Source organism: Phycodurus eques, chromosome 18, assembly GCF_024500275.1.
Source record: "Phycodurus eques isolate BA_2022a chromosome 18, UOR_Pequ_1.1, whole genome shotgun sequence".
Lineage (NCBI taxonomy): Eukaryota > Metazoa > Chordata > Actinopteri > Syngnathiformes > Syngnathidae > Phycodurus > Phycodurus eques.
This window is the reverse complement of record NC_084542.1, coordinates 9189729-9217363: the sequence shown is the minus strand read 5'-3', so window position 1 is coordinate 9217363 and position 27635 is coordinate 9189729. Positions and strand designations below refer to the sequence as shown.

The 27635-nt window shown below is 42.5% G+C and overlaps 1 protein-coding gene across 2 annotated transcripts; it reads right to left on the bottom strand.

The window, feature by feature from the left end:
* ppp1r14c (protein phosphatase 1, regulatory (inhibitor) subunit 14C) lies at positions 1 to 27139 on the bottom strand. Of its 2 annotated transcripts, XM_061704805.1 has the most exons (4): positions 26790 to 27139; positions 8478 to 8561; positions 6680 to 6712; positions 1 to 1894 (listed from the first exon to the last, which is right to left on the bottom strand). In XM_061704805.1, exons 1-4 carry the CDS (start codon positions 27039 to 27041, stop codon positions 1820 to 1822), a joined length of 444 nt encoding a protein of 147 aa, XP_061560789.1. In that variant the 5' UTR covers positions 27042 to 27139; the 3' UTR covers positions 1 to 1819. The 2 variants fall into 2 exon arrangements, with proteins under 2 accessions (XP_061560789.1, XP_061560790.1); XM_061704806.1 differs by lacking the exon at positions 6680 to 6712.
* Between the last annotated feature and the right edge of the window lie 496 nt (positions 27140 to 27635).

Below are 27635 nucleotides of genomic sequence, written 5' to 3'. Positions count from 1 at the left end.
TTTCTTAAAACAGCACAGAGTTGTCTGCATTTTATTATACGCAAGAAAAAACAGACCACACACACCTTACACATTACATTTTTTAAAAACAAGATTGCTTATTGTGGACGTACAGAAGAAGAAAAACAGCAGCTGAAAAAAAATGTAATTTTAATAAAAAGTATAAAAAGGAACGTGAAATAAAAATCTCTGGGCCAACAAATGTTCCCCGTTGTCCACTCCCACCCTCCACATCCTACTTTAAAAATACATGCAAAGCCTTCCTATATTGACACTTTTAAAATATTTCCCCATAAATTATAAAATATTAACCTATTGCCCCTGAACTGCTTCTCAGTAGAGGGGAACAAAATCCTAAAAGTGGCTCAGCACGAAACCCGGAAGCATTGCACTCTCCTGCAAAAGGAGTCCTCCCGACAACGCCATTGCAGGCAACGTGTGACATTTTAGTCCGACGTTACACAGTGAAAACACTTTTTTAATACAGCCACAACCTGGGCAGGACATCAAAAACAGCACCATTTTTTCCCACAAGTTCTCCTGGATTCTCTCTGACGTGTTAAGTCACGTCAATTCTAAATAAAAGTTCTATAAAGTTAAGAAGCTAAGTTAAAAATTTTGGATTATAAGTTACTTATATCTATACTCTGTCAGTGTTTACTTGTTGTTAGCATGCAAGACGGGTACTTTGTGCTCAAAAGAAAAATCAACCGTCACCCTGCTTGAGTGTCTTTGGCAGCTGAGGAGGATTTTGTCCATCGTGATTTATTTATTCATGACTGAATGCTTGTTATTGTAAGTGGGTCTTGATTGTAACTGCACAGCTTTACTGGTGTAAATAAATCAACAATCCGCCTCTTAAACTTGCAATTCTGCAACTTTAACACAACAAGAGTTGCCATAAAAGTCACCTTTTATGTTTAAATATCTTAAAATGTACCGTGCCTGCCTGATAACTCTGAGACTGTCCTGCTGTTTGACATTTCTAATTTACATTTGGCAAGCATAAATATTTCAAGTTGTCCAGACTATTTTTCTTTAGGTTGTTGGTATTGTTAAGGTTCAGTGCTGAGAAATAGTCATACAACATCCTGAAAGTCCTTAAAAGGCAAGCCCTCATCACTGACAATGACTAAATATTTGGACTTCAAACTAAATTGCCAACTGATATGTGTTGAAAAAAAATGGGTCAAACATGAGCGAAGGCCACCAATCATCAGGTTTGTAGTAGGGAACTACAATACCCATCATGCCTTGCTGCGCTGAAAAGCACACTAAAATGGTGGGTAAATATAGACATCCTCACATATTTTAAATGGCTAAAAATAAATCCCCTTTCATCCTAACTATGTATTAAATTAAAAACTCATTTACATTATGCAAGCAAGAATAAGTTACAGCGTAAGGATTATGAGCAGAAAAAGACTGACACTTTCACATGAACAATAAATGGCAGTAACAACAGAACACCTCAGTAAAAAAAATAATAATAATAAAATAATGAAGCACTGTTTTTACATAGTGCTATAGCTAATTACACAGCAAATGCAGTACAGACGAAGATCCTCCCTTGTTTTTGTTGTCGTTGAGATTTTTCATTTCAATGGCTGTCAGGAGCTCAAAACGAGCAAATCTGAAAGGTAGGCGACGCTGTTTGCTACGTACCCTTTTAACAGTCCAGCAATGTATACACTATCCTTGTCATTGTGTGTGTAGCGAGCGAGTGGTATGCATGGATGGTTGAGGAAGTGATGCGGCTTGTGTTCGGATGAGTTACTGAAGTAGCTGTGCGGATGAGGCGATGTCAGGGTCCCCGACATTATAGACCCTTCTTTGACGGAGCACTGAGCTTCCTCATTCCTCTTATCCTGCCCAGCAACTCGCGGACAAAATCCTATGAGAACGAAATACAGAGAGAGGGAGAGAGAAAATTATAATTGGAAAGCAGTGCTCATACACACAGACGCAGACACACACACACACACACACACACACAGTTATTTATTGTGTGCATGTCTTATTCAAATGACTGCAGAAAAACTATGCCGAACATTTTTTCTGATATCGTTAATGGTGCTATACACACATACCGTCTTTTGTTTAGGACAGTCCTTTAATACATTCCATGGTTATGAACGTGTAAGAATACATGGTCACGTAACACAAGAAGGCAAGCTCATTTACCGTCATACTTATTGTGTTTCATGTGATTGTTGTATATTTATGGTCCAAAGGTTTTTTCATACAATATTTATTGTAATTAAACCTTTACTACTGCGTTTTCCAATGTAACAGCAAGTAATTGTGACACTTCTACAGAATATTAATGTAAAATTCTGTGAATCTAATATTGAGCCTTGTGGAACACCGACAAAAACCATCTGCTGGGGGTCCTCAGTTTACAACAGAGTTGCGTTTTTACGGCCGCAACATACTCCAAATTTGTATGAAAGTCGGAATGTGCAGTAGTCTATCACTAACTTATGGTAGTGTGATAATAAAGTTAGAATTACAGTAAATATTTGTATGTGAAACACTTGTAAAGCCATAAACAAAACACTTACCGGTATTTGAAAAGCAGTAACTGAGCGTGACGACATGTTCTTTTGCCATGCACCGTTTCTAACCTCGAAATGTTGTATATTGCATGCTGTGATCTTGCTGCCATGTTATGACGTTGTTAGATTTTTTTCTTTCATCATTTGGCTAAACAGGCCAACATTTTGGAACAGATACAGCACGGCTATCCAGAACGAATGTGACATTCGCATAATTGTGTTGTTTTTTTTCCTTCGCTAGCCTGTGGGTGACAGCTTCAGATGGGCGGTGTGATCCTGGCATCACGGTGTAGCCTGACAATTTAACTAAAGTTGAGTGAAAATTATCCACACTTCCGTTTAATGACTACTTGGAGATGTGGCGGTATGGCCTTTGAAACAAACAAAAAATTACATTAAATTAGTAAGTAAAAGACAGTCAACCGTGTGAAGGTGAGTGCAAGGATAAAGCAGTGGAATATAATCCACCTCACTACAGTATACCAAAATGACACATACTCATGACCTCATTCATGATGTCAAGAGAACTTTAACTCCCTCTGTGCCTGTCCTCCTTTTCGCTAATTTTCTACTCTACACTGTTCCGATACGCTGCTTTCCAGCACCCAGTTGTCGTTTAACATTGTAGGCTTTAGCTCAAGTAGCATTAAAAGAGAGGCTTATGTTTTGATAGGTTAGTTAGTTTCCGTGAGCTAATCCGCTCAGCATGAAAAGCATAAAGCGAGATCTTCTACATGGACACTAAATAAACGATTTCCACTATACCAAACAACCCAAGGAGGATGCTGTTACAATTCACTTGCATCAGGGTCAAGTGGGGCGGTATCATTTCTTTTAGTGAGCTAATTACCTCAACTAAGCATGAAAAAAATGAGTGAGACCTTACGTTTTGATCACTGTTAGAATGATAAAAACTACATACCGTAATTTCTCGTGTATAATGCGCACCCATGTATAATACACATCCCCCAAAGTTGACATCAAAAATTTGGAAATCCATTCCAGCTATGTATAATGCATTTTTACAATGCATGATTTTGCTTCTACACGTATGATCAAAACATCAGGTATTATCTGTATTTTGTCAGTTTTTTCAAATAATTATTTTTGAACACGTAATACTTTTTTTTAATTTTTTTTTATTTACTTGCTCTTATTTTGAAATTCACAGCCCTACTTTTATTTACTAAATTACAAAACACATTTGTGCTCATATGTTTTATTACCAACGCAGAATTTGTAAGGTGGGTACAATTATTTAAAGAAAACATGAAGGACCCCGGTGAAACACATTTTATTTTAATGGAATTCAAATTTAACGGTCAAGCATTTCAGAAAAGCATTATCATTAAACAAAACAATATTTAACAACTTCTGCCAGGGTATGTAAACTTATGAGCACAACTGTACATATATGCAGTCATACTACCCCTGTCATATTGGAATGAAAGTGTACGCTACACCTTTTGGTGGTCGCATATTAGAATGAAAGTATAAACCTCTCTCATAACCACAGTCGTGTTCATATTCCCCTATACCTATGTATAATGCGCACTATTGACTTTTGACAATTTTTGGGGGGAAAGAAATGCGCATTATACACGACAAATTACGGTAACTGTTTGCCACTATGCCAAGATGGCCAACGAGGATTCATTACAATCTACAGTAATCCTTTCCTTTATCATTCCAGAACCACCCACAATATTAGAAGTAGCAACCATATATTTATTTTATTATTTGTCTGTATTTTAAAGCTTTATGCATAATACCAATGCAAAATATGCACGTGAGGAACGGGTATTATTTTTGTCCACCTGTGGTTGCTATCCTCACACTCTACACTACTGTCTGTTTCTCTGAATGAGTGTGTCTTTAAAATGCAGAGCCTCATCTGTTGAGTGACGGAGGAGTCAACGAGTGAGAATGTAGAGTTGGCTAACCCGTTAGCTAGTTTGCGTGTTGAGTGACTCCGCGTCGGTTGTGGCCGTAGCAGGTGGCATCTGAGTGTGCATACATGTTTATTTTGTTACCATTTGGTCAGTAAAGCGATTGAAAGTGCACTGACTGCTGTCTAACATTAACCACCTGTAGCTGGATTAAATTTCGCTCTCTCGCGGTGGTAGGATATATTAAATTAGCTAACAAAGTTTACTTTACCGCAGTTGTGTAAGCCAGTTCTGCTTTTCAGTGGACACATACACTTTATCTTCTTGTTTTAAGAATCAGAATCATCTGTATTTGCCAAGTATGTCCAAAAAACACACAAGGAATTTGTCTCCGGTAATTGGAGCCGCTCTAGTACGACAACAGACAGTCAATTGACAGAGAACACTTTTGAGACATAAAGACATTGAGAAAAGCAGTCACTGAGTGTACAGTGATCCTAAACTTTGCCGTTTACGCACTTTATTCCTGGCTTGTGCTTATTGCTGTGTGACTCTGCAATAACATTAGAAAGATGATTGCCACAAATAGCAAAAAAATCTGTAATAATTGGATATGTATGATTTAAAAATCTGCGATTGACCACAAAAAGTGAACCAGGATATGGTCAAGGATGACTGTAATTCGCTTTACCGCCACCTACAGAACTGGAGTGAAACCATGTCATGATTTTAGTCTAAAAATGGACACGTTGAGGATTGTTTGACTTTGGCAGAGGTCTGCAATTAAGTTCTGTCAATATCAGTTGTTTACATCCAGATTTTGCCCTACATCAACGCTCATTGCTTTTTTTATATTATACCTTCTGTGTGAGCTCTTAGTCTTCTTGGTGGGATTGTGTTCAAAATGACAGCTGCACCCCTCCATTCTCAGGGGATTACGGTGGGTGTGTGTGTGGGTGAGGGGGGATTTAGACGTACTATACGAGCTGTCAACCTAGCAGCGCAGGGGGCGACCTTGTAGCGGTTGTCGACTGATCTGATGCCACATACAGTGGAATCTCAGGTTACGAACTCAATTGGTTCTGTGCCCCATTTGTAACCCAAAATGCTCTTAACCCGAGGTAATGTTTCCCTTTGAACTGAATGGAATTGCAATTAATCCGTTCAGTACAAGCACAACTAATGCCCCTTTTCCATTGTACAGGTTCTACCCCCCAACCAGCCTGGTTCCGCCTTTTTCCAATACACTTTTTCAAGGCTATGACTATGGCACTGTTCCTCAGATCCTCTTCAAACCTGGTTCGAAAGCCCAGGCCGGGGAGGGCCGTGATGTAACTGTCATTTGAATTGCCGACAGATGTAGGCGTTTCTTTAAGTGCAATGACTTGTCACTTTCACAATCATGGTGTCTAAAGGCTGCCGCATACCGGGCAACGCCGCAGAACCCGACTGAACTGTCGGGTAGTGTGCGTGATTTGGCAACTGTTTTCATGAGTGGCTGTTGAGTCTGCCACTGGTTTTGCTACAACTAAAAATTTGAATCGCTGTCTTAACGTCACCACATAGAAGCTTTCCCTCACAGGGAATACACATTTCCAGGTTTAGCGAACCGCGCCGTCACTCCGCATCAAGCCATGTAAAAAGTATACATTATAAAAGATCAAACATTGTTTTACATCAATACTTAACTATATTTACAATGTATAATGTACCTGTGAATGCAAAAACAAAGCTTGTGACCAGTATGTACGCGAACATACCTACACGCTGGGTACGTTCAAATGAATGAATGAAGCCAGTGAGCCTCCTTTCAAATATCCACACTCTCACTTTTATTCTGACCAACACCCTCTCTCTTTAGCAACCTGCTTCTTCCTTAACTATTAATCTATCTTTTTATGGTTTAAGGAATGTGATAAAGTAGAATACACAGCATCAAACGCCTATACAGGCTTGCCGGGCTGTATGACAAAAAGCTAATGTGATTGGCCACCCGGAGCTTTTAATCGCCATCAAGGCTTAACTCCACCTCATAAAAACCACCTAATGTACACACTTTCACATTCAAGTAGTCAATTTACACACATACGTCACCGGTGTGTATGTGTGTCAACAAGCATCCATTGAGCGCAGACTTCCTGGATATGATGCTTCAAAGCACACAGGGGCCACAAACATTTACAGTAGGTCATTGAGTGTTTTACTGTACCTACACATGAAAGGCACACTCACCTCTGTTGGTTTGTAACAGTCTATTAATGACTCCTGTGCATGAAAAAAGAAAAATTATTAAGGGATATATTCAGATTCCTTCAAAACACAATTACAGTGGTTCCTTGAGATACGAGTTTAGTTTTTGACCGCGCTCGTATCATCTTTTCCTATTGAAATTAATGGAAATGACAATCCATTCCAGTCGCCCCCCCCCCCCCAAAAAAAACAAAAACGAAATGCGTAACGTGTTTTTTAACAAGGAAAATGGTACTCTATAATATTGTATAATAATGTTTATTGTTTTATTAGTACCTTATTAAACATTTAGTCATAACATAATGAAATGGAATGTAAATAATTCAATGATTAATTCATCCTTCTGGTGTGTGCAACTTGGCCTCAAGAGGGCGGTATAATATGCAAACAAATGAATAAAAGTTAAATGCTGTTCCTCAATTACTGTAGTAATAGTAGTCATTTTTAGCAGAGGATAAAGAATGCCTGTGAGGATTGTTATATTGTCTGTCTATATGTGTTGCTGCACTGTTTGTGTTCAAATATCCGTTTAAAGAATTATAACTACATAGATGCTATGCATTAGCCCGTATGGCGTTTCCCATTATGTGTTAGCATCAGGCTAGCAGTGCAGGTCATTTGAACACTGTTGTTAACCAAAACAGCAGCACTGAAGCACAAAAGCTGTTTCTCATATCTACATGTTGTAAACCGCTTACTGCGTAGTGTTAAATATGATGTCATATGATGTGCAAAGGGTAACAATTAGCTATCCAGTTGAAATGATACTCCACAATGTTGTGTACGTTCTGTGGAAGTACATGACTTATACCCTATTCTGCCTCAATTCTAGCTGCATATGTCCATAATAGTCATATTTAATTTATTTTGAATTCCATGTTCACTGATAAAGTGTCATATAGAGTGGTAACTTAATTTAGGAGTTTAATTTTTTCTGAGCGGCATGGTGGTGGACTGGTTAGAGTGTCTGCCTCACAGTTCTGAGGACTGGGGTTCAATCCCCGGTCCCGTCTGTGTGGAGTTTGCATGTTCTCCCCGTGCATCCATGGGTTTTCTCCGGGCTCTCTGGTTTCCTCCCACATCCCAAAAACATGCGTGGTAGGTTGATTGGAGACTCTAAATTGCCTGTAGGTGTGAATGTGAGTGCGAATAGTTGTTGTTTGTTTATGTGTGCCCTGCGATTGGCTGGCAACCAGTTCAGGGTGTACCCTGCCTCCTGCCCGAAGATAGCTGGGATAGGCTCCAGCACTCCCGCGACCCGAGTGAGGAGACGCTTCTCCTCAGAAAATGGATGGATGGGTAATTTGTTCCATTACCAAGCTTGTAACTCACTCTACTTGAATATCAAATAAATGTTCCCTATTAAAATACCATGAATCTGTTCCATCCCCCCAAGCTTTTTAACAAAGAAAAAGAACATATTAAAAGAGAATGTAAAAAAATACAAATAAACTGGTTGTAGTAGATGTGTACCATCAAGGGTTGTGGTCTAGTGACTGACATCAGGAGCTGGACTCAGATTGGCCAAATACCTTAATTTCTCCTGTATAATACGCACACCCAAAGTTCACCTCAAAATTCTGGAAAACCCTTCAACCTATGTATAATGCATTTTTACAATGCAAAGTAAAAAAACAAAAACGACCAAGTGACATCTTGCAACTTGTAATTTGGGGGACTTATAAATCAAGGCACCACTATGCCAATAACAGCTGCCGCCTTCATCTGCAGTTGAGTAAATCAACATTATCAGGCGCCAAAATACGTCACAGAAGCATACCTGCAGTTTGATGGCCCTCTCGTCGTCACTGTTCACCTCCAAAAGGTCGTCGATGTCTATCTCAACCTCGGGCATCTCTTCCTCCTGTGGCAAGTGGTAAGAAAATGGTGGAAATCAGTTTCATTATTCAAAACGGTTTCCGTGTTTTGGCACAGACATGCCATGGAAATGTCATCAGCGTTAGTGGTTCTTATGGTTTGAGGCCGTATTCTGTCTAAACGGCCCTTTCAAAACGGAATGCATGATGCCTGATGCTGTGGTAAAGCACGCACACAAGCCCCCATTTTCAAATGGTAGTCTTTGTGACTACTGCTATTTTGTTTCATGGAGACACATCAGTCTCAAATCATCAAATTTTAGGCTGGTTTACAAGCCGTAAACCAGCCTAATATTTGATTGGGTTAAGTTTCAAGCAAAAAGCAAGTGGCATGTAACGTCTCAGCTGACTCTTCCTTTGCGTTTAGCCTGCGGCTGTCGGCGGCATTCAAGCTTGTGGAGAGCGAGGATGGAAGGAGGATATTTTATATTTTCGCTGTTGGCTTTAAAGCTCAGCCACAGTGATTTACAAAAAATAGCTACCAATTATAGCTTTTGTTATTCCAGGGTAGGCGAAGAAAATGTGTACGTGCTACTCCTTTCTAGATATTTTGTCAGAATATTAACTAGATGCCCCTCCTTGAGCAGTCACCTTATCGTGGTGGAGGGGTTTGTGTGTCCCAATGATCCTAGGAGCTAAGTTGTCTTGGGCTTTATGCCCCTGGCAGGGTTACCCATGACAAACAGGTCCTAGGTGAGGTACAAGACAAAGCACGACTCAAAGACCACTTATGATGACAACAAACGGTGGACTCAGTTTTCCCTTGCCCGGACGTGGGTCACCGGGGCCCCCCTCTGGAGCCAGGCCTGGAGGTGGGGCTCGAAGGCGAGCGCCTGGTGGGCGGGCCTGCACCCATGGGGCCCGGCCAGGCACAGCGCGAAAGGGTAATGTCCTTCCCACGGGCTCACCACCTGTGGGAGGGGCCATAGGGGTCGGGTGCAGTGCGAGCTGGGGGCTGGCCGAAGGCAGGGAACTTGGCGATCCGATCCCCGGCTACAGAAGCTGTCACTAGGTACGTGGAATGTCACCTCTCTGGCAGGGAAAGGAGCCCGTGGTGTGTGAGGTCGAGAAGTTCCGACTAGATATAGTCGGACTCTCCTCCACACACAGCTTGGGCTTTGGTACCAGTTCTCTTGAGAGGGGTCGGACTCTCTTCCACTCTGGAGTTGGTGAGAGGTGCCGAGCAGGTGTGGGTATACTTATTGCCCCCCGGCTCGACGCCTGTACGTTGGGGTTCACCCCGATGGACAAGAGGGTAGCCTCCCTCCACCTTCGGGTGGGAGGACGGTTCCTGATTGTTGTTTGTGCCTATGCACCAAACAGCAGTTCAGAGTACCCACCCTTTTTGGAGTCCTTGGAAGGGGTGCTGGAGAGCGCTCCCGCTGGGGACTCCATCGTTCTGCTGGGGGACTTCAATGCTCACGTGGGCAATGACAGTGAGACGTGGAAGAGCGTGATTGGGAGGAACTCCCCCCGATCAGAGGGTCTGCTGGGAACGTCTTGCAGAATCCCCTGTCAGAAGGAGTTTCAACTCCCACCTGCGACAGAACTTTGCTCATGTTCCGCGCCTCCATTACTGAGGCGGCCTGACCGGAGCTGTGGCCGTAAGGTGGTCGGTGCCTGTCGTGGCGGCAATCCCCCAACCCGTTGGTGGACACCAACGGTGAGGGATGCCGTCAAGCTGAAGGAGTCCTATCGGGCCCTTTTGGCCTGTGGGACTCCTGAGGCAGCTGATGGGTACCGGCTGGCCAAGCAGAATGCAGATTTGGTGGTCGCTTAAACAAAAACTCTGGTATGGGAATAGTTCGGTTAGGCCATGGAGAAAGACTTCCGGATGGCTTCGAGGAAATTCTGGTCCACCATCCGGCATCTCAGGAGGGGGAAGCAGTGCACCATCAACACTGTGTATAGTCGGGATGTGGCACTGCTGACCTCGACTCGGGACGTTGTGAGTCGGTGGGGAGAATATCTCGAAGACCTCCTCAATTCCACCGACACGCCTTCCCATGAGGAAGCAGAGTCTGGGTTCTCTGAGGCGGGCTCTCCTATGTCTGGGGTTGAGGTCACCAAGGTGGTTAAAAATGACACGCTGGAGAGACTGTCTTTCGGCTGGCCTGGGAACGCCTCGGGATCCCCCCGGAAGAGCTGGATGAAGTGGCTGGGGAGAGAGAAGTCTGGGTGTCCCTCCTAAAGCTACTGCCCCCGTGACCTGACCTCGGATAAGCGGTAGAAAATGGATGGATGGTTAACTAGATGCCTAAAGGATCGCTCTGGCTAACTTTATTTTAATTTAATTGCATGTTTAAAAGGCATTCGCTACTGTGAACATTTATATTTGTCAACTGGAATCCAACCATTTACGAATATATTAGTCAAGTATATTTTTCAACAGGTAGGCATGGAATACGGTCTCGCCCAGCTTGTCTGGGAAATTCAAGCTTCTACATAACGGCAGTGACAAACAGATGCCAGTAAACGGTGGTGTTGGCTTTGGATTTGAGATCAACACCGTTCTTGAGTTGAAGATAAAGATTAGGTGGTGAATTTCAGCTTGTCATCTTGATTATGAGGGACAGAAATGCCAACGCTGAAGTAGGACAACTTTAAGCATGTCACACTCAAACTGAGTGGGTATACTGTATGTATGGTATAAACAAAGTATGTGTCGCAGAAGGTAGTAGAAAATGGGTGTCGGGAGAGAAAAAATGACACTGTTCATGGCGTGAATGGCAAACGCCATGTACCTTTTTTAAAAAAAAAAAAAAAAAAGCAACTGATGTTCAGCTTGAACCAAGCGGTGAGTCAGTGTCACTCAAGCCATATTGTTTAGTTGTAAAATTCTTACCCCAAAAATATTTTGCCAACAAAAGTGCTTTCTTAGTCTTGTTTTATAATAAGTCAACTCTTTTTGGTAGCATTGGTGCTTATTTTGTAAGACAAAAAAATATTCTGTGGGTCTTGAAAGATTAGTCGGCGTTCCAAAACGCCTGGCTATCGGGGAAGCTTGGCTTTGAAAGCGGCAGTGAATGAGTTAAAAGGTGTTTTGAAGCATCTCGCTCTTTCCCCGCAGAAGCACACCCAGCCTCCCTCAAGCCCTTTCGTTGAAAATAGCCTGTCATCTTATTAGCATGACGTGTGCATGGGCTTACATGCAAAAACATGAAATGGAGAGATGGATAATCCATTTCAATGTGAGAAGAGATAAACAGCTGTTAATTAATGCATATACTTAATCACATATTTATAGAGAGGGGCTTGATCTGCCGAATTTCCATAGTCCACACCGAATTGCCATAATACACACACATGCAAGGTCATTACAGTACCTTATAGGTAATAAATTAAGGTACCACTTTAATCATAAAAAACGCAATTGTTAAAAATGGATGAAAAAAGCTAAATGAAACTGTCTGGCAGGGTTGTCTGACGTGTGAGACAATTGCACATGTCAGCAGGCAGTCTGTCACCCTCTGTTGCAGCGATTGGTGACAAGTGGGGCAGGTAGGCATGGGCCTTGTGTGGAAGACTGGTTCCTGGAGGCCATTGCCAATGACACACTCATGCGCGTGCACACACACACACACACACACACACACACACACAGAGCTGCCAGCAATCTTTTGCAGAGTGATGTCGACTGCAGGGCTTTGTGTGCCAGTCCAGCTTGACAGAAAGTATGTTGTACTTTGCGACAACCAGAATGGAAATCAGCATGCTGATAAACACTACCGCCGATTAGGAGCCTCAAATAGATGAGGTCACTCAACCCCTAAGGAAAATTATTTAACATCTTGTCACTGGCGACGGCTGTCCTGTGGAAATGTATGCACCAAACTCATGTAAAATGCATGATTTACTGTATTGACAGTGTGAAAACAAGCTTGGTGGAGGCTTTTTGATGTTTGAATAATTCCAGGAGAAGTTGAGTCTAAGGCAAAGCGAGTTTATTTATATAGCACATTTCATACACAAGGTAACTCAATGCTTTACATGATTAAACGCATTTAAAAACAAATCCCAAAAAAACAGCTCATAAACATTTAAAACAAAGAGAAAAAATTAAAGTAGAATTAAAACAGCGTACAGTGCAAGAAATATTTAAAAGTGGAAATGTATGGTGACCTGGAAGTGCAAAACTATAACAAATTGTGAAACACTAACATTTCAGAAAACACAAAAACAAAACACGAAACACTCTAACATTTCAGAAAAAAAATTAGCAAAACACGAAACACTAACAATTCAAGAACCACAAAAGCAAAGGGAAAGTGTGGATATTATCAAGGAAGCGGCCGGCTCCAGTCATTTTTTTAACGTACCGAGCGAGGGATCTACCTTGCATAAAGTTAAAAAATGAATGGAGAAAGGCCGTGGGATTTCCAAGAATGTCTGTGAAATGGGCCCCTCCCTTTCCGGGTTTCTGAAATTCCAATTTGTTTAATCTTTTTGTAAAAGTCTTTATTTTATTTTTGTGTTTCCTGAAATTTTAAAGTCTTTCGTCTTTTGTTAATTGGTTTCCTGAAATGTTAGTGTTTTGTGTTTTGTTATTTGTGGTTCCTGAAATGTGAAAGTGTTTCATTTTTGTCTTTTCTGAAATGTTAGTGTTTCACAATTTGTTATTGTTTTGCACTTCCAGGCCACCGTAGAAATGCTCTAAAAAGCATGAGAAAAAAGACGTTTTTAACCTGGACATTCACATTCACACTTGGGGCTGATGTCACTTCTGTTGGCAACTTATTCCATTTGTGTGCAGCATAATAGCTAAATGCTGCTTCACCATATTTGCTTTGGACTCTGTGCTCCACTATTTTACCTGAGTTTGTCGATCTCTCGTCATCACTCAACTGAAACAAATTCATTGTTTTCTGTATATTACAATACGTGAAATGATGTGTTTTATATCTAGCGTAGCATTTAAAATAGACACAATGTGTCTATTTGTATTCACAGTTGTAGTTTGTACCAGAAATTCTTTGTCTCCTTGTTTGGTGTGAATCAGGGTTCAAGATGTTTGCATTCGCTCTTGACCAAACAAACTGCACCAGAGTTCGCTTGCAAGCGGACTGAGACCACCTTTCCACGGTGCTCTTGGTCCATTTGCTTGCTCCACAAAAGAGTTCAAGATGATTGTGTTTGCGCCTTACCAAATGAACCGCAACAGAGTTCGGTTACAAGCGTACCTAAACCACATTTTTCGGTCTTTTACCGCCTTTTCTAGGCGTCTCAGTTCACTTGTTTTCGGCCAACCAGGTTTCAAGATGATTCTATTCACTTTTGACCAAATGAATTGCACCAGAGGTCCCTTGCAAGCAGACATAGAGCCCCTTTTGTAGTCTGGTAGCACCTTTCTTGGGGTGTAGATCCACTTGTTTGGTGCTCACCAGGGTTCAAGAGGTTTGGTCAGCTTTTGACCAAATGAATTGCACCAGAGTTCGCTTTCAATCGGACCGAGACTAACCTTGGTCAACTACCGACTTTCAATGGCGGTATCGGTCCATTTGCTTGCTGCAAACCAGGGTTCAAGAGGATTGCTTTCAGACTTGACCAAATTAACTGGTCACGACCACCTTTTGCAGTGGCCTTGGTCTGCTTGTTTGTGTACACCAGGATTCAAATGATCACATTCACAACTGACCCAACGAGTCACCAGTTCAGAGACCACCTTCCTTGGCCCGCTACCAACATTTCAAGTAGTCTTGTGTCACTTTTTTGGTGGGCTCAGATGATCGTGTTCACACTTGACCAAACAAGCAACACAACTTTCCTCACAAGTGGACCAAGACCGCCTCTTCTTGCTTTCCTAGTCCGCTTGTTTGGTCTGCACCAGGGTTCAGACAATCGTGTTTGGACTCAACCAAACAGTCAGAGTTTCCGGTTAAGCCAGCTGAGACCATCTTTTCTAGCTGTCTTGACATGATTGTTTGATTTGCACAAGGTTTCAAATCATCCTATTCACACACAAACAGGCTGCACAAGAGTTTCGCCGCAAGCGAACTAAGAACACCTTTTTGCCTTCTTGGTCTGCTTGTTTGCTGTGCAACAGAGTTCAGACAATCATGTTGCAGAAACTGGTTGCAAACAAACAAGAGGTACGATGGTGCGTGTAAATGAGGATGCTTACCTTTAAAGGAGAGAAAATGTTTATGTAATTAATTAATTGGCGTAATGCATATGCACAAGACACAACAGCCAACAGAGAGTCGGAAAGCACCCGGCCGGCGTGTTTGCTGAGCATGTGACAGACTTGTTTTCACCAACAGCTGAGCAGCCAGCAGCAGTTTGTCTGCTTCGTCTGCTTAGAGGTGACGGAATGCTAATGCAAGCGGCCCGACCCGGTGACTCATAAACCCCATTCAGACTGAATTAAACACTCAAACTTGTCACATAGCTATTCACAGGGAGTCCCAATGAATGAAACCTGACAAGTCTAATGCTTTGGCAAGAGATAATTTTTAGTGGTTGTTTGAAGACATATTTCAACAAAGCGGTCCAATTCCACTCGGCAAGGTAATCTTTGAACCAGTAAAACCCCCTGACTGAGCCTGTTCTTCTAACACAGGGTGTGTTGGCGGGTTTGGCTTTCGCGACTTTCATTACGCAAATAGTGTGACATCATAGCAGCAAACGCAGAAAAGGAACAAATGATAACAATTGACGACAATTATGAAACAACACGAAGATGACAAGCTTTGTTTCCATTCCATTCCCTGTCGACCAATCAATAGACTGGTATGTCATCCTTTCAGGGACTGGATTAGTGCAGTCCCAAAGGGTGTCATGGAATGTGGTAGAGTATGGATTGGTTATTTTGATACTGTTCAAAAGTTTTGTTAGTGGAAATGCACAAAATAATTATCCCAAAAAATTGGCAGCTGACCAGCTTTTAAAGACTGTATGGTGTTTGACTGGTACCAACTGGATTCACTTTACCTGAGATGTCCACTTTCATTGGGGATATCGTCCATACAAACTACTATGCTGCTTTGAGATACGAGTGACCCGACGTCTGAGTTTTTCGAGATACGAGCTTTCAGGGGCGGTGTCTGATATGGGCGATACGGGCAGCCGCCCAGGACGGCCTTCTCTGGGGGCGGCACGCCAACCTAAAGGGCTCCACCATTTACCTATTTTGCCGAATGTGGTTGCGCATAACCCCTATTAAAACTAGGTAGGAATTGACCTTTATACCGCTACGAGGTGGCCAAGGCGCTCACACCATTAGGAGCAGCACAAGGTTCATTGAATTTAATGAAAGTGTGACAAAAAACGTAAAATTTTCTTGAATTATATTTAATTATAATTACTGTATGTTATAAAGTATAATACTATAGAATACTATTTTCTCATAAAATAAAATAAGTTAGTTGTTTTTTGAGAGGCTGCAACGGATTAACAGCATTTCTATTCATTTCAATGGGGAAAGATGATTTGAGATGTGACTCATTACGAGCGTTGTCAAAATACATATTAAACTCTTATCTCAAGGCACCACTGTATACATGGCAGTGGCTAGCATTCGGCAACTGGCAAGAAACAAAGTGATACGCTTGAGAGGAATAATACTTAAGAGGTTTACATCGGATCCGGGGACTTGGGGATGAATACCGATAAGTGGGTCACTTATGAGGCGGACAGGAAGAGACTGATTTCATAACAGAGTAAAAGCTCACTGCTCAGCTATCTTCGGTGTCGCATCAAAGCGTCGAGGAGCTCAAGGTGGGATGAATTCATCCTCAGAGACCGACTGCAATGCAGGGAATCGGCCGAGAATGGGATGAAGATGAAGGTTAACCCGGGCTCAACTTGTGTGGCCTCTTCTGAAGGTTTGTCAAATAGAGAGATTGCTAATAGGCGATGTTATGGATGAGCTTCCCTCCACCCCCCCGCCGTCCACTGCCTCCCTCCGGCATCACAGCTTGCTGAAACCATGCAGCACGAATGAATTTACTGGATGAAGTTATAGCTGGCTGCGGCAAGAGCTCTTTCCCACGCTGATTCAGCGCTACTCCAGAGGACACCTTACATCACAGAAGCTCGCAGAGGACTACAAAGAACAAAATGCCCTCAGAGGAGAACATTTATGCATATTATTCATACACCACTAGAGAGGAATCATAATTGATGTGTCCTGTTACAACCCTTAAAAAAAGGTGATTTAAGACTAGATCCTGCTCTTTCTGTCATAGGAAATGATCTTTTGAGGCTTTGGAAACTGGCCAGACACCACTTCAGTTTCATTTAAAAGCAATAGAGTGTATTGATCAAGTGTTGTCATTATCCTTTGAGGTATACAGTCAAATACAAAGATGATTTTTACTTAGACTTCTTAATGGCTCAATCCTTTTTTTTTGGCCCATTTTCAAAGGACAAACAAGCTTCTTTTATTTATTTTTCCCACTTGATTAATAAAGTAGCTACTGTAAAACTCCCTCATAATCAAAACAAGAAGCCGAGATTCACCGCCTAATCATTACCAAAAGCTGTGCCGATCTCAAAATCAAAGCAGTGCAATGCTGCTATCTGCAGGGATTACAATGGTCTACAAACATGATTTTCACAGACAAGCTGTTGAGAGACCCTTTTCCGTGCCTACCCATTGAAAAACGTACCGTAATTTCTCATGTATAATGCACATTTTTTTCCCCAAATTTTTTTTTGTCATTAGTGCGCATTATACATAGGTATAGGGGAAAATGGACAAATTCACATTTTATAAATGTATGCCCCCATATAGAGGTTATGAAAAAGCTGTACACTTTCATTCCAAAATGCCACCGCCACATAGAAGTTATGAGAGGTGCACACTTTCATTCTAATATGCCACCGCCACATAGTGGTTATGAAAAAGGTGTAGCCTACACTTTCATTCCAATATGAGAGGGCTACGTATGACTGCATACATGTACAGTTGTGCTCATAAGTTTACATACCCTGGTAGAATTTGTGAAACATTGTTTTTTGTTTGTTTTTTTAATATGACTGAACAACAACCATCAGTAATTTCTTTATGGTTATGTTTTGTTTAATGATAATGCTTTTCTGAAATGCTCGACCGTTTAATTTGAATCCCATTAAAATAAAATTAAGAGTTTTGCCTGGTCCTTCATGTTTTCTTTAAAGAATTGTACCCATCTTACAAATTCTGCCTGGGTAATCACAAATATGAGCACAAGTGTGTGTGTGTGTGTGTGTGTGTGTAGAAGCATAATCATGCATTTTATATAGGTAGAAGGGTTTTCAAGAATTTTTAAGTCAACTTTGGGGGTGCGTATTATACATGGGTGCGCATTATACACGAAACATTGCAGGTACTTGACTAATGTATACGTAAACAGTTGGATTCCAGTTGACAAATAAGGACATCCGCAGCAGTGAAAGAGTGGGGAAAAGGGGTTCAACATGCGCACACTTACCACTGTTATTGCCCATTGAACCATATGCTACACCATCAATATCGCCACCATCACAACCCCCAAAGCAACAATTGCTTTCGTCACTACAGGGGAGGAGAAGTGAGTGGCGAGTACTAAAATTTCAAAACTCTGTCCCAGCTTTCTGCATTTCTCTTTCACATAATCGCTTTCCCACCTCAGAATCCGGGAAATTAGCAGGTTGACACTTACTCCCCCCAATTCTGTGTCTGTACCTTTCACACAGGAAAGCAAAATGGGAAAAAGCTGGCTTCAATGGGCAGTGTGACTGGAGTATTTGTTACCATAACAGATAATATAGGTATTTAATTTTGATAGTTTCACATTCCGTCACTATTGTAAGAGCTGTTTGTCTTAGTGACTGGAGTTTGTTGTGTCTTTCAAGTACATATTATACATAAAAATCTAGCATTTGTCTTAACAAAACACAACACAAATCATTTGGTGTGAAGGACTCTACTGTTACTGTTCGTGTAATCATGGCAAATCCAGACGACTCTCTAAGACGTCCATGTTTAACATCCATAAAGTACTGCAGCAATATCAACCATGACCATCCTGTGACTCGATCACACGGTGTTGTGTTTCTGGAGTGCACATGATTTATTTCACTGTATTTACCGTGCACCCAGTTTCCCTCCACGCTCGAGGGCTAATGCATTGACAGCTGGGGACTTCTGCCCTCATCAGAGCAGGCCTGGATTCAATCACCAATAGCACCCTTGGACAACTATCAACAGCTATTGACCTCGGACCTTTTTTTTTAAACTTTGTGTTACAGTCCAAAATCTAAGTTAGGAGCGAGTTTCAGATATGCCTCAGCTTGAGTGAAGTGGAAAAAAACCAAGGCGCTATGGACTCATTTATTGCCATCGAAGAAGTTATTTGTCAAGTATGTTTTTCAACTTGTAGGCGTGGATGAGAGTCTCGCCCAGCTTGTCAGTGAAATTCAGGTTTGTAAACCACTGTAATAACTAAAGGATCCCTGTAGATGGCGACATTGCATCACTTTGGATTTGAGACCAGCATAGCTTTTGAGTAGAAGAAAAAGATTAGGCGGTGGATCTCATCTTTTTACGTCTATTATGAAGGAGAGAAAAAACTGTCAAAATGCTCGTAAACGTGAATGATTAAAAGCGCACAGCCAACACATTAACAGTACAGTCCGTACGGTATATAACCAGTTAATTTTTTTACATCGTCTTTTATTCAATTTTTATAAAGTAGAGTGCTATTTGTCTTTATCAAAAATTCCAGTGTTTTGAGGGGGAGTTGGAACAAATTAATAGCATTTCAATTCATTTCATTGGTAAAAATTGTCTGATATACGTAAGTCAATGTAACACTGTACATTATTTTGATATTGTAGGTATCCTGTAAATGATGTATTCCCATGACCATTCCAACTGACTTTGACAGTGGAATCAATGAAGTGCTCTCCCTCCTTCTAGCTTCCTCCCCGTGTGAATGACGACAGTGTTTTCTCACCATCCACAACGAGCCAGTGTTTGTACATATCAGGCTCCAGTTGATAGACTGATCCAGCCCCCGCCCGACAATGAAAGCAATGAGAACGGGATGCCATCTGGAGACAAGAGGACATCTCACACTCAATGCGAAGGGATGCACACGCAGCTGCTTCTGCCTCATCGCGCTCATCTTTGCAGATGACGAATGTTTCAAGACTTAATTTCCCGTACAAAAAATTTAAATGAATGGTTGTGTGTTCAACCCTTTCTACACAACTTATGAAATACTTTGGATGAATACACATCAATTCCGGATGTACGAAAACAGGGACCAAATTTAGCCGGAAAAAAATAAATCATTGAAAACCGAATCATACAAAAACTAGGGCATATTAAAAGTATGGTTCCACTGTACAGTATGTGCCTTTTAGGATTGACACCTTACTCACAAAGGAATACAGTATATCAAACAACAAAGCAAAGAAAAATTACAACTACAATTCAATATCTTCCCCACTATCTAATGGCTTCTTCTTCTTGCTAGACAAACACAGTGTTACCTAATATGCGAGGCCACTTTTGTTGGCTTCAAACTGTTTTAACAGCTGTCGTCTATCCGCTGACGAATAGGCCTCCTTGTCAGTGCCTCGTGATTTGTTTAGTAGCAGATGCTTGTGTCCGCAGGTGCTACGTGAAACGTGTCAACATACACGCGGCCCACACACTGACACACTTCTATGAATGCAATCATATTGAGGCAATTCAAATGACAGCCAGATAAAGATTTGCCTTCCAGAGACAAAGAATAACCTTCCATGTGTCCGATCCATAAACAGAACAAGGTCATTCGCGACGGCGTCCAATCGACCGGTTGAACCTACCAGTGTGTGTATCTGACAGCTTCACTCAATCATTTGACATTTTAGTCAACTAAGCGACGATATTCGAAATATTTCTATGGTGAGCTACGTTTGCTTGGCAACAAAGTTTCTTTTGAGGCTAGCATCCATCATATTTGATTATGGTTCACATCTCAAAACATTTGTAAATTGGGTCACTCATCTCTCAAGTCACCACTGTATAACGAAATGCCAGTATTACAAACCACAATGGTACCTTGACTTACAATTGCCCCTAAATTACATTTTTTCTTTATTTTAGAGCTGTTGCTTCAGCTACATCGCTGCTCGAGTGAAGTAGAGAAACAAGGAGCAATTAATGTACGGTAATGCCCTTGCATGTGCGCATGGAGAGTCACAGTTGCACTTTCAGGTGTTCATTGAACGGGACAGTCAATCACCCAAATACATAATGAGAACACTTGCAAGGAGCTGCTGGATGCCACAGCTCAAACCCAGACTCTCACATGCAGACAAACCGAGCAACCAGACTCCAGCTCCTGACATCACTCACTCGGCCACGCTCCTTAAAAGTACACATCCAACAAACGAATACTACAATACGTACAGTATTTAAACTTTATAAAACCAGTTTATTTATTTACACTCTATTATGTTTTTATACAACACTTAGAAATGAATTGAAATGTCTTCAACCAGTTCCAGCCACTAATTTAAAAATATCAATTGGGAAATTGATTTGAATCCCAAGTCCTAAGGTATTGCTCTGAGACTATCGAGCATTGCTAATGATTTGGCTTCAATTGCACCATTTTACTCACCCTCTGTGACTGCGCAAGGTTCAAATGACACACTGGCTATTGTTGGTCTTTCCTTGGGTATACGAAAAAGCGTGAAAGGCGAGCACGGAGAACGATTGGCAAGGTCACAGGAGAAGCGGGGCTAGAGGTGGAAGGGGTGGCTGCTACAGGAGATAGATAATGATATCTATAGTGGAAAAATACATGAGGGGGGATGGAGGGATGGGCTCTCCATGGCACAAAAGCATTGCCTGGAGACATGCTTCATTCTTACAGCTTCATGCACAATTGTCAATGAAAATATGCTCTTATAGCATTTGCTCCAATTGCTTTCAATACGGCGGCCGACTGGTTAGCACATCTGCCTCACAGTTCTGAGGACCGGGGTTCAAATCCCGGCCCCGCCTGTGTGGAGTTTGCATGTTCTCCCCGTGCCTGCCTGGATTTTCTCCGGGCACTCCGGATTCCTCCCACATCCCAAAATCATGCATGTTAGGTTGATTGAAGACTCTAAATTGCCCTTTAGGTGTGAATGTTTGCGCGAATGGTTGTTTGTTTCTATGTGCCCTGCGATTGGCTGGCGTCCGGGAGGCATCCAAATCAGATGCCCCAGCCACCTCATCGGACCGTTGTGGTAAAGAAGGAGCTAAGCTGAAAGGCGAAGCTTTCAATTTACCGGTCGATCTATGTTCCTACCCTCACCTATGAGCTGTGGGTCGTGACCGAAAGAACAAGATCCCGGATTTTGGGCGAAATCAACCCATGTTCTACAGCTGATTACTGAAGAACAGAAAAAGCTAGGAACTAACTTATTTTTTCTGGCGATAGTCTACTCTTTTTTTGAGGTAGGTTTCGGTGCTTATATTGTCACAGAACACAATCTTATGTGGGTCTTGAAAGATCAGTCAAAATGCTCTAAAACGTCTGGCATTATGGGGAATTATCCATACATCCATCCATTTTGTGAGCCGCTTCCCCTCACTAGGGTCGCGGGCGTACTGGAGCCTATCCCAGCTGTCATCGGGCAGGAGGCGGGGTACACCCTGAACTGGTTGCCAGCCAATCGCAGGGCACATACAAACAAACAACCATTCGCACTCACATTCACACCTCCGGGCAATTTAGAGTCTCCAATTAATACATGTTTTTGGGATGTGGGAGGAAACCGGAGTGCCCGGAGAAAACCCACGCAGGCACGGGGAGAACATGCAAACTCCACACAGGCGGGACCGGGGATTGAACCCGGGTCCTCAGAACTGTGAGGCTGACGCTCTAACCAGTCGTCCACCTGTGCCGCCCATTTAATTATCAGTGTAAAAAAAAAAATCTTTGTAAAAGCCACAAAGAAATCGTCAGACCTAAAAGCACAGGTAACACCTCATACTATAGACAGGAATATACACAGGAGGCCTGATGCACATCACTGTAACGGTGGGAGTGCGTGCACCCGTGACAAAGTCTCATCGAGCGAGTCTCTATTGATGGTCACCCATGAAAAAGTAGGACACGGCGGCGTCTATGGTTACCCGTGCGACTCACACACACACAAACGCACACTAACTCTCACTTCCGGAGGAGCCCTCATTGATTTTTGTCAAAGGGTCTTCAGATTCAGGCAGATTCATCACTGCCAGTGCCAGAATGGCGATTCATCACCACAGCATAAAACTCCACTGCATTTCGGCATCAATCTGCTTCTTCCTTGACAATCACACCATGTTTATTTAGTTCAATAAAAAAATATATACAGTACAGTGTACTGTATGTGGAGGCAAAAACCCGAGACAGAGTTAGTTTTTTCCTTTGCAGTGCATCAGTAGCCTTGTTGTGCTCAATTGCTTGGTGTTCAATAGAGATGGGCGAGTCCCGACACCAGGTATCCGGCTGATACCGGCCTTATTTCAAGGTATAACAGCCACTGATAGTTAAGGCAAAAAAACAAACAAAAAAAAAAAACATCTGAACTTGAGTAAGTCCTCCTTGCCAGTAGGTGGTGCCATACCGTAGGGGTTTGACACATCGGCAAATCATAATGTGTATCAGAAAGAAGGAAAGGTCTTAGTTCACAATTTGTCATTGTGTTAATTTTATGTATCAAAAATACTAGTGGTTTCAGTACTCAAGAGTGAATATTCATACTGGTATCAGTCTAAAATGTAAGTGGTATTGAACATCCCTAATCATTTTATATGTACCTGTGGCTAAAAAGAAAAAGCGTGGAGAGTCCCTGTCGCCGAAATGCACAGGTACTGTCAGTGAATGGAGCGATTGATCATTGCCAACAGCCTCTCAAAATAACACTCTCTCCATAATATTGCCTATTTCCACTCTTCGTAGAAATCTGCTTCTTCCTTGACAATCGTGCTATGTTTTTGTGGTTCAGTAAACGATAATACAGTACAGTTTACTGAATCTGGAGCCTCAATACCTAATACGGGGTTGTAGTTTTTCTGTTGCAGTGCATTGTTGTCTCTGGCTGTCCTTTCCCACAAGCGAGGGTATTATAGTAAGTCAGTATACTGTAAAAACCCATTTAAAAAAAAAACTCTTGTATTGGATGTCATTCGATTGCTAATGTGGAGTCCTAATATTGGGGTTTGTTCAGTAAGCCAATTTGCTGTAATTCTCACTACACATATATTCCAATTTACATGTACACTGAAATCAATGAGCGTCTTTTGTTCTGTATTAGGTTTGCATGGGAAACTGATAGCATGTTCGACCTTTACGTCAGCACTACACACAGGCGCACACGCACAAATATCTGTTCTAATTTAGGACCTAATACAGAGGCGCTAACGAGCGTGGTGACAGTGCGACTTCCTCTTTACAACGTAACATCAGGACAATGTGCGTGTGTGTGTGTGTGTGTGTGTGTGTGTGTGTGTGAGGAGTTTCAAGCCCACCTGCTCAAACAAGGCTGTCATCTAGCATGTCGTAATGACTGAGGAGGATGAAAGTGAGGCTCACCTTGTGACCAATGTGTCAAGGCGAGGGGAGCCTCGAAATCCCCATAGGTCACGACATTAGGGACACCTGCGCAATCAAATGATCTAAACCGGGTTCGAATACAAGAGCGGTATCGCAACAGGAAGTCATGTTGGGCCTTTAGTAGTGCTGCCCCATGCAACTTAAGCTCTATTAGGAATGTTGCAATTTCTTTCAGCAATCATATTTCATGTGTGCTGTTATATTGCTTTGTACAGTATTGGTTGTATTAAGGGGTAGATTACATTGAGTAAGTCCCCACTAAAAGAACGAGGTACCAAATGCACGGCCTGCTACTGAATTCGAACCTATCAATTTAATTAAAACTGCAGACATCGACCTCTACCAAGGCCCTAATCCTAATTAAAATGAGTGCCAATTTAAATACCACCCATGGCTGATTTTTGTCATTAGGAATCATGCATTATTCAGTGTGAAATTAAGTAAAATGTCAGAGGAAAAACCATAAAAGGGTAAACAGAAAGGCAAGCGAGGGAACTTTCACCAGACACTGATCACCCACAGAGAAATAAAAGACCAGGGAGGCTAAAGATAGAACCAAGGAATTCAAATCTCAGGTGAAATACAAAACCCTGTCAGCACCATGAGACTGATGCCGCGTAACTGCAAAAAGGACGTCCAATGTCAACACTTTACTCTGAGGCAAATCTCGCGCAATACGTGAAATTTCGTGCATGGCGCACAACTGCTGGTGACGGACATGCAAGCCCAGAAGGCTTAGAAATATAAAGCTGGTCAAAACCTCACACAGACGTTCTAGACTTAAAGCCACATTTCCAACAACCGGTACAATTCAGTTTGGATACGATTATTTGAGTAACTCCATTAATTTGCTTACAAAAGAAAAGTTGAAGCAAGATGTCTGCCTTGGAGCTTCACCGTGATCAACCTGAGCGCACAACAGCCAACTCTACACTCTGATTCGCTAGCTCCCACGTCACTCAATTCGCCAGGCCCCACCTTTGCAAGCCTCACAGATTCAAAGTCATAGATACAATAGTGTAGAACCTGAGGGTAGCGACTCCAAGTGGACAAAAATAATACCTGCACCTCACATGCATATTTTGTATTGGTATTGTTGTTTCCTCCCACATCCCAAAAGCATGCATGGTAGGTTAATTTAAGTCTCTAAATTGCCCCTAGGTGTGAATGTGATGTGCGAGTGGTTGTTTGTTTGTGTGTGCCCTGCGATTGGCTGGCAACCAGTTCAGCGTGTACCCCGCCTCCTGCCCGCTGATAGCTGGGATAGGCTCCAGCACTCCCGTGACCCTTGTGAGGATAAGCGGCTCAGAAAATGGATGGATGGATGGATGGATAGAAACTGGGGGCAGCAAAAAAATTTACTGCTGCAGTAAAGTCTAGACTTTGGAGTCAACCAGCCATGGTTTACATCATCCTGACCAGAAAAGTTGACAAAAGTAGGTACAAATGGGGTTTTTTTTGTACCCTTTTCAACATAAAACTGGAAACATAACTTTTATGAATACCACAGCAGGACTATAAAAAAAAGGCACAAGCTTGCAAACCAGACCATTTAAAAAATAAAAAAAAACACCGGACAAGGGTTAAGTATCTTCTGTTGAATGTTAACTTTGGTAATGGAGGTTACAAAAGTACTGTATACAAACATAGTACAGTACGAGACAAGTAAATCATGAGCATGAGACTCATTCCCTGCATGGATGTCAGGCTCCAAACGCGAGGGTGCCACTCTCACGGTGCGTCGGCCAAGCACGCGGCTTTGCGTGTGTGTCTGCGAGTGTGCATATGCGTGTCAGTGTGGACCCTCTGCTGTCAGACATGCGGTGGGATTCAGTGCCAGAGGACGCCATTGGCTGGCGAGTAGACGAGTCACAGCATCGGCACATCCTTAACCCACTGCCCTTCTTTTCCTCATCTCCAATGTTGCCAACCCCCCACCACCGTTTACCCCCCTTATCTCCCGCTTTGCTCAGCTCTGGCAGCGTTTGGTATCACACACACACACACACACACACACACACACACACACACACACACACACGCCTTTAGACATACATACACGCTCCTCCTCCTTGTGTGTACGAGTGAAGTTGAAAACACGACTGCCATAAACATACCTTTGAATGTGCAGGACAAAAGGGACTCGCACACAATGAATGGAGTCATAGATAGAATTTATTCCACAATTCGGTTTAGGGGTGAGAAACCTGAGGCCCGTGGACCATATGCTCTGTCGCCCCATTTATTGATCGCACCAACAGAAAATGAGAACACTCGAAAGGAGCTGCTGTAGGCCACAACTCATGCGCAACTCGACTCCAGCTCACTCACTAGGCCATGCCCCTTCCAGGCACACATCCAACACATGAATACTTCAAAACATACAGTAATTACACTTAATTAAATCGGTTTATTCCACTCTTTTATTTTTGCTCAATAAGGAATAATAAAGAACATCCATCCATTCGCTGTACAGCTTATCCTCATTTCATCTTTTTTTTGGGGGGGGGGGGGGGGTCGTCATATAGGCATGACCCTATGAGGACTTTATCCAACTTGAATTGGTCAAGAAGCACTCATTGCTGCAATGAGTGAGTTGATCAAATGCAGGAGCAAAAACCTCTCAAATTCGATGAAAGTGTGTGGAAAATGCACAGCACTCACCTCGCAGTCGTACAGGTCGCTGAGCTGCTCGATGATCCACTCCTCCAGCACCAGCCGCTTCCGCAGCTCCTTGCGGTCGTACTTGACGGTCACTTTGCCCTGCCGCTTCTGCACCGGGTCGTCGGAGCCGCCGCCGCCGCCGCCGAGCGGGGCCGAGCCGGCGCAGCCCACGCCGGGCGCAGCCTGGAAGAACACGCGGCTGGCTGCGGAGGGCAGCGGCGGGGCGCTCGTCTCGGTGCTGGCGGCCGACATGGCTCTTGACTAGCTGGCTGGCTTTTAGTGGCTAAGGCGTGGGTAGAGCGTGTCGAGTGGGGCTGCAGCAGACTGTGGAGTGGACGCGAGAATTTTAACAGGTTGCTATTTAAAGCGCATACGGTCCAAGGGGGCGGGGCTTGCGCTGCATGGAATCAGCAACTCCCGATTGATATGCAAATCAAATCAGGTCAATGGAAAAATTTGTCGGCAGAGACCAGCAAAAGTCAAAATTGTCGATGTTTGGTAACAATTTGTCATAATATTTTTACATGACATAAAACGAGTGGACTTCATGACCTCTCTGCATTTTTTTATCGTTTTCTTTTTTTTCTTTGTTATGCTCAATCAATCATTCATACTGAGCACAACGACACTGGACACTTGCGGTGAGTCAGTGACGCCACCTCTTGACCAATTGTATAAGAACACAAAAAAGGTAGATCAGTGTTTTGCAAGTTGGACAGCTATAGACAGGCAGACAGATAGATAGACAAACAAAACTAAATTGTCACAGCAACAGCATTCACACATAAACACGCATTAATAATAATAATAACAGTTAAAAACAATACGATTCCGTTCTCACAAAAT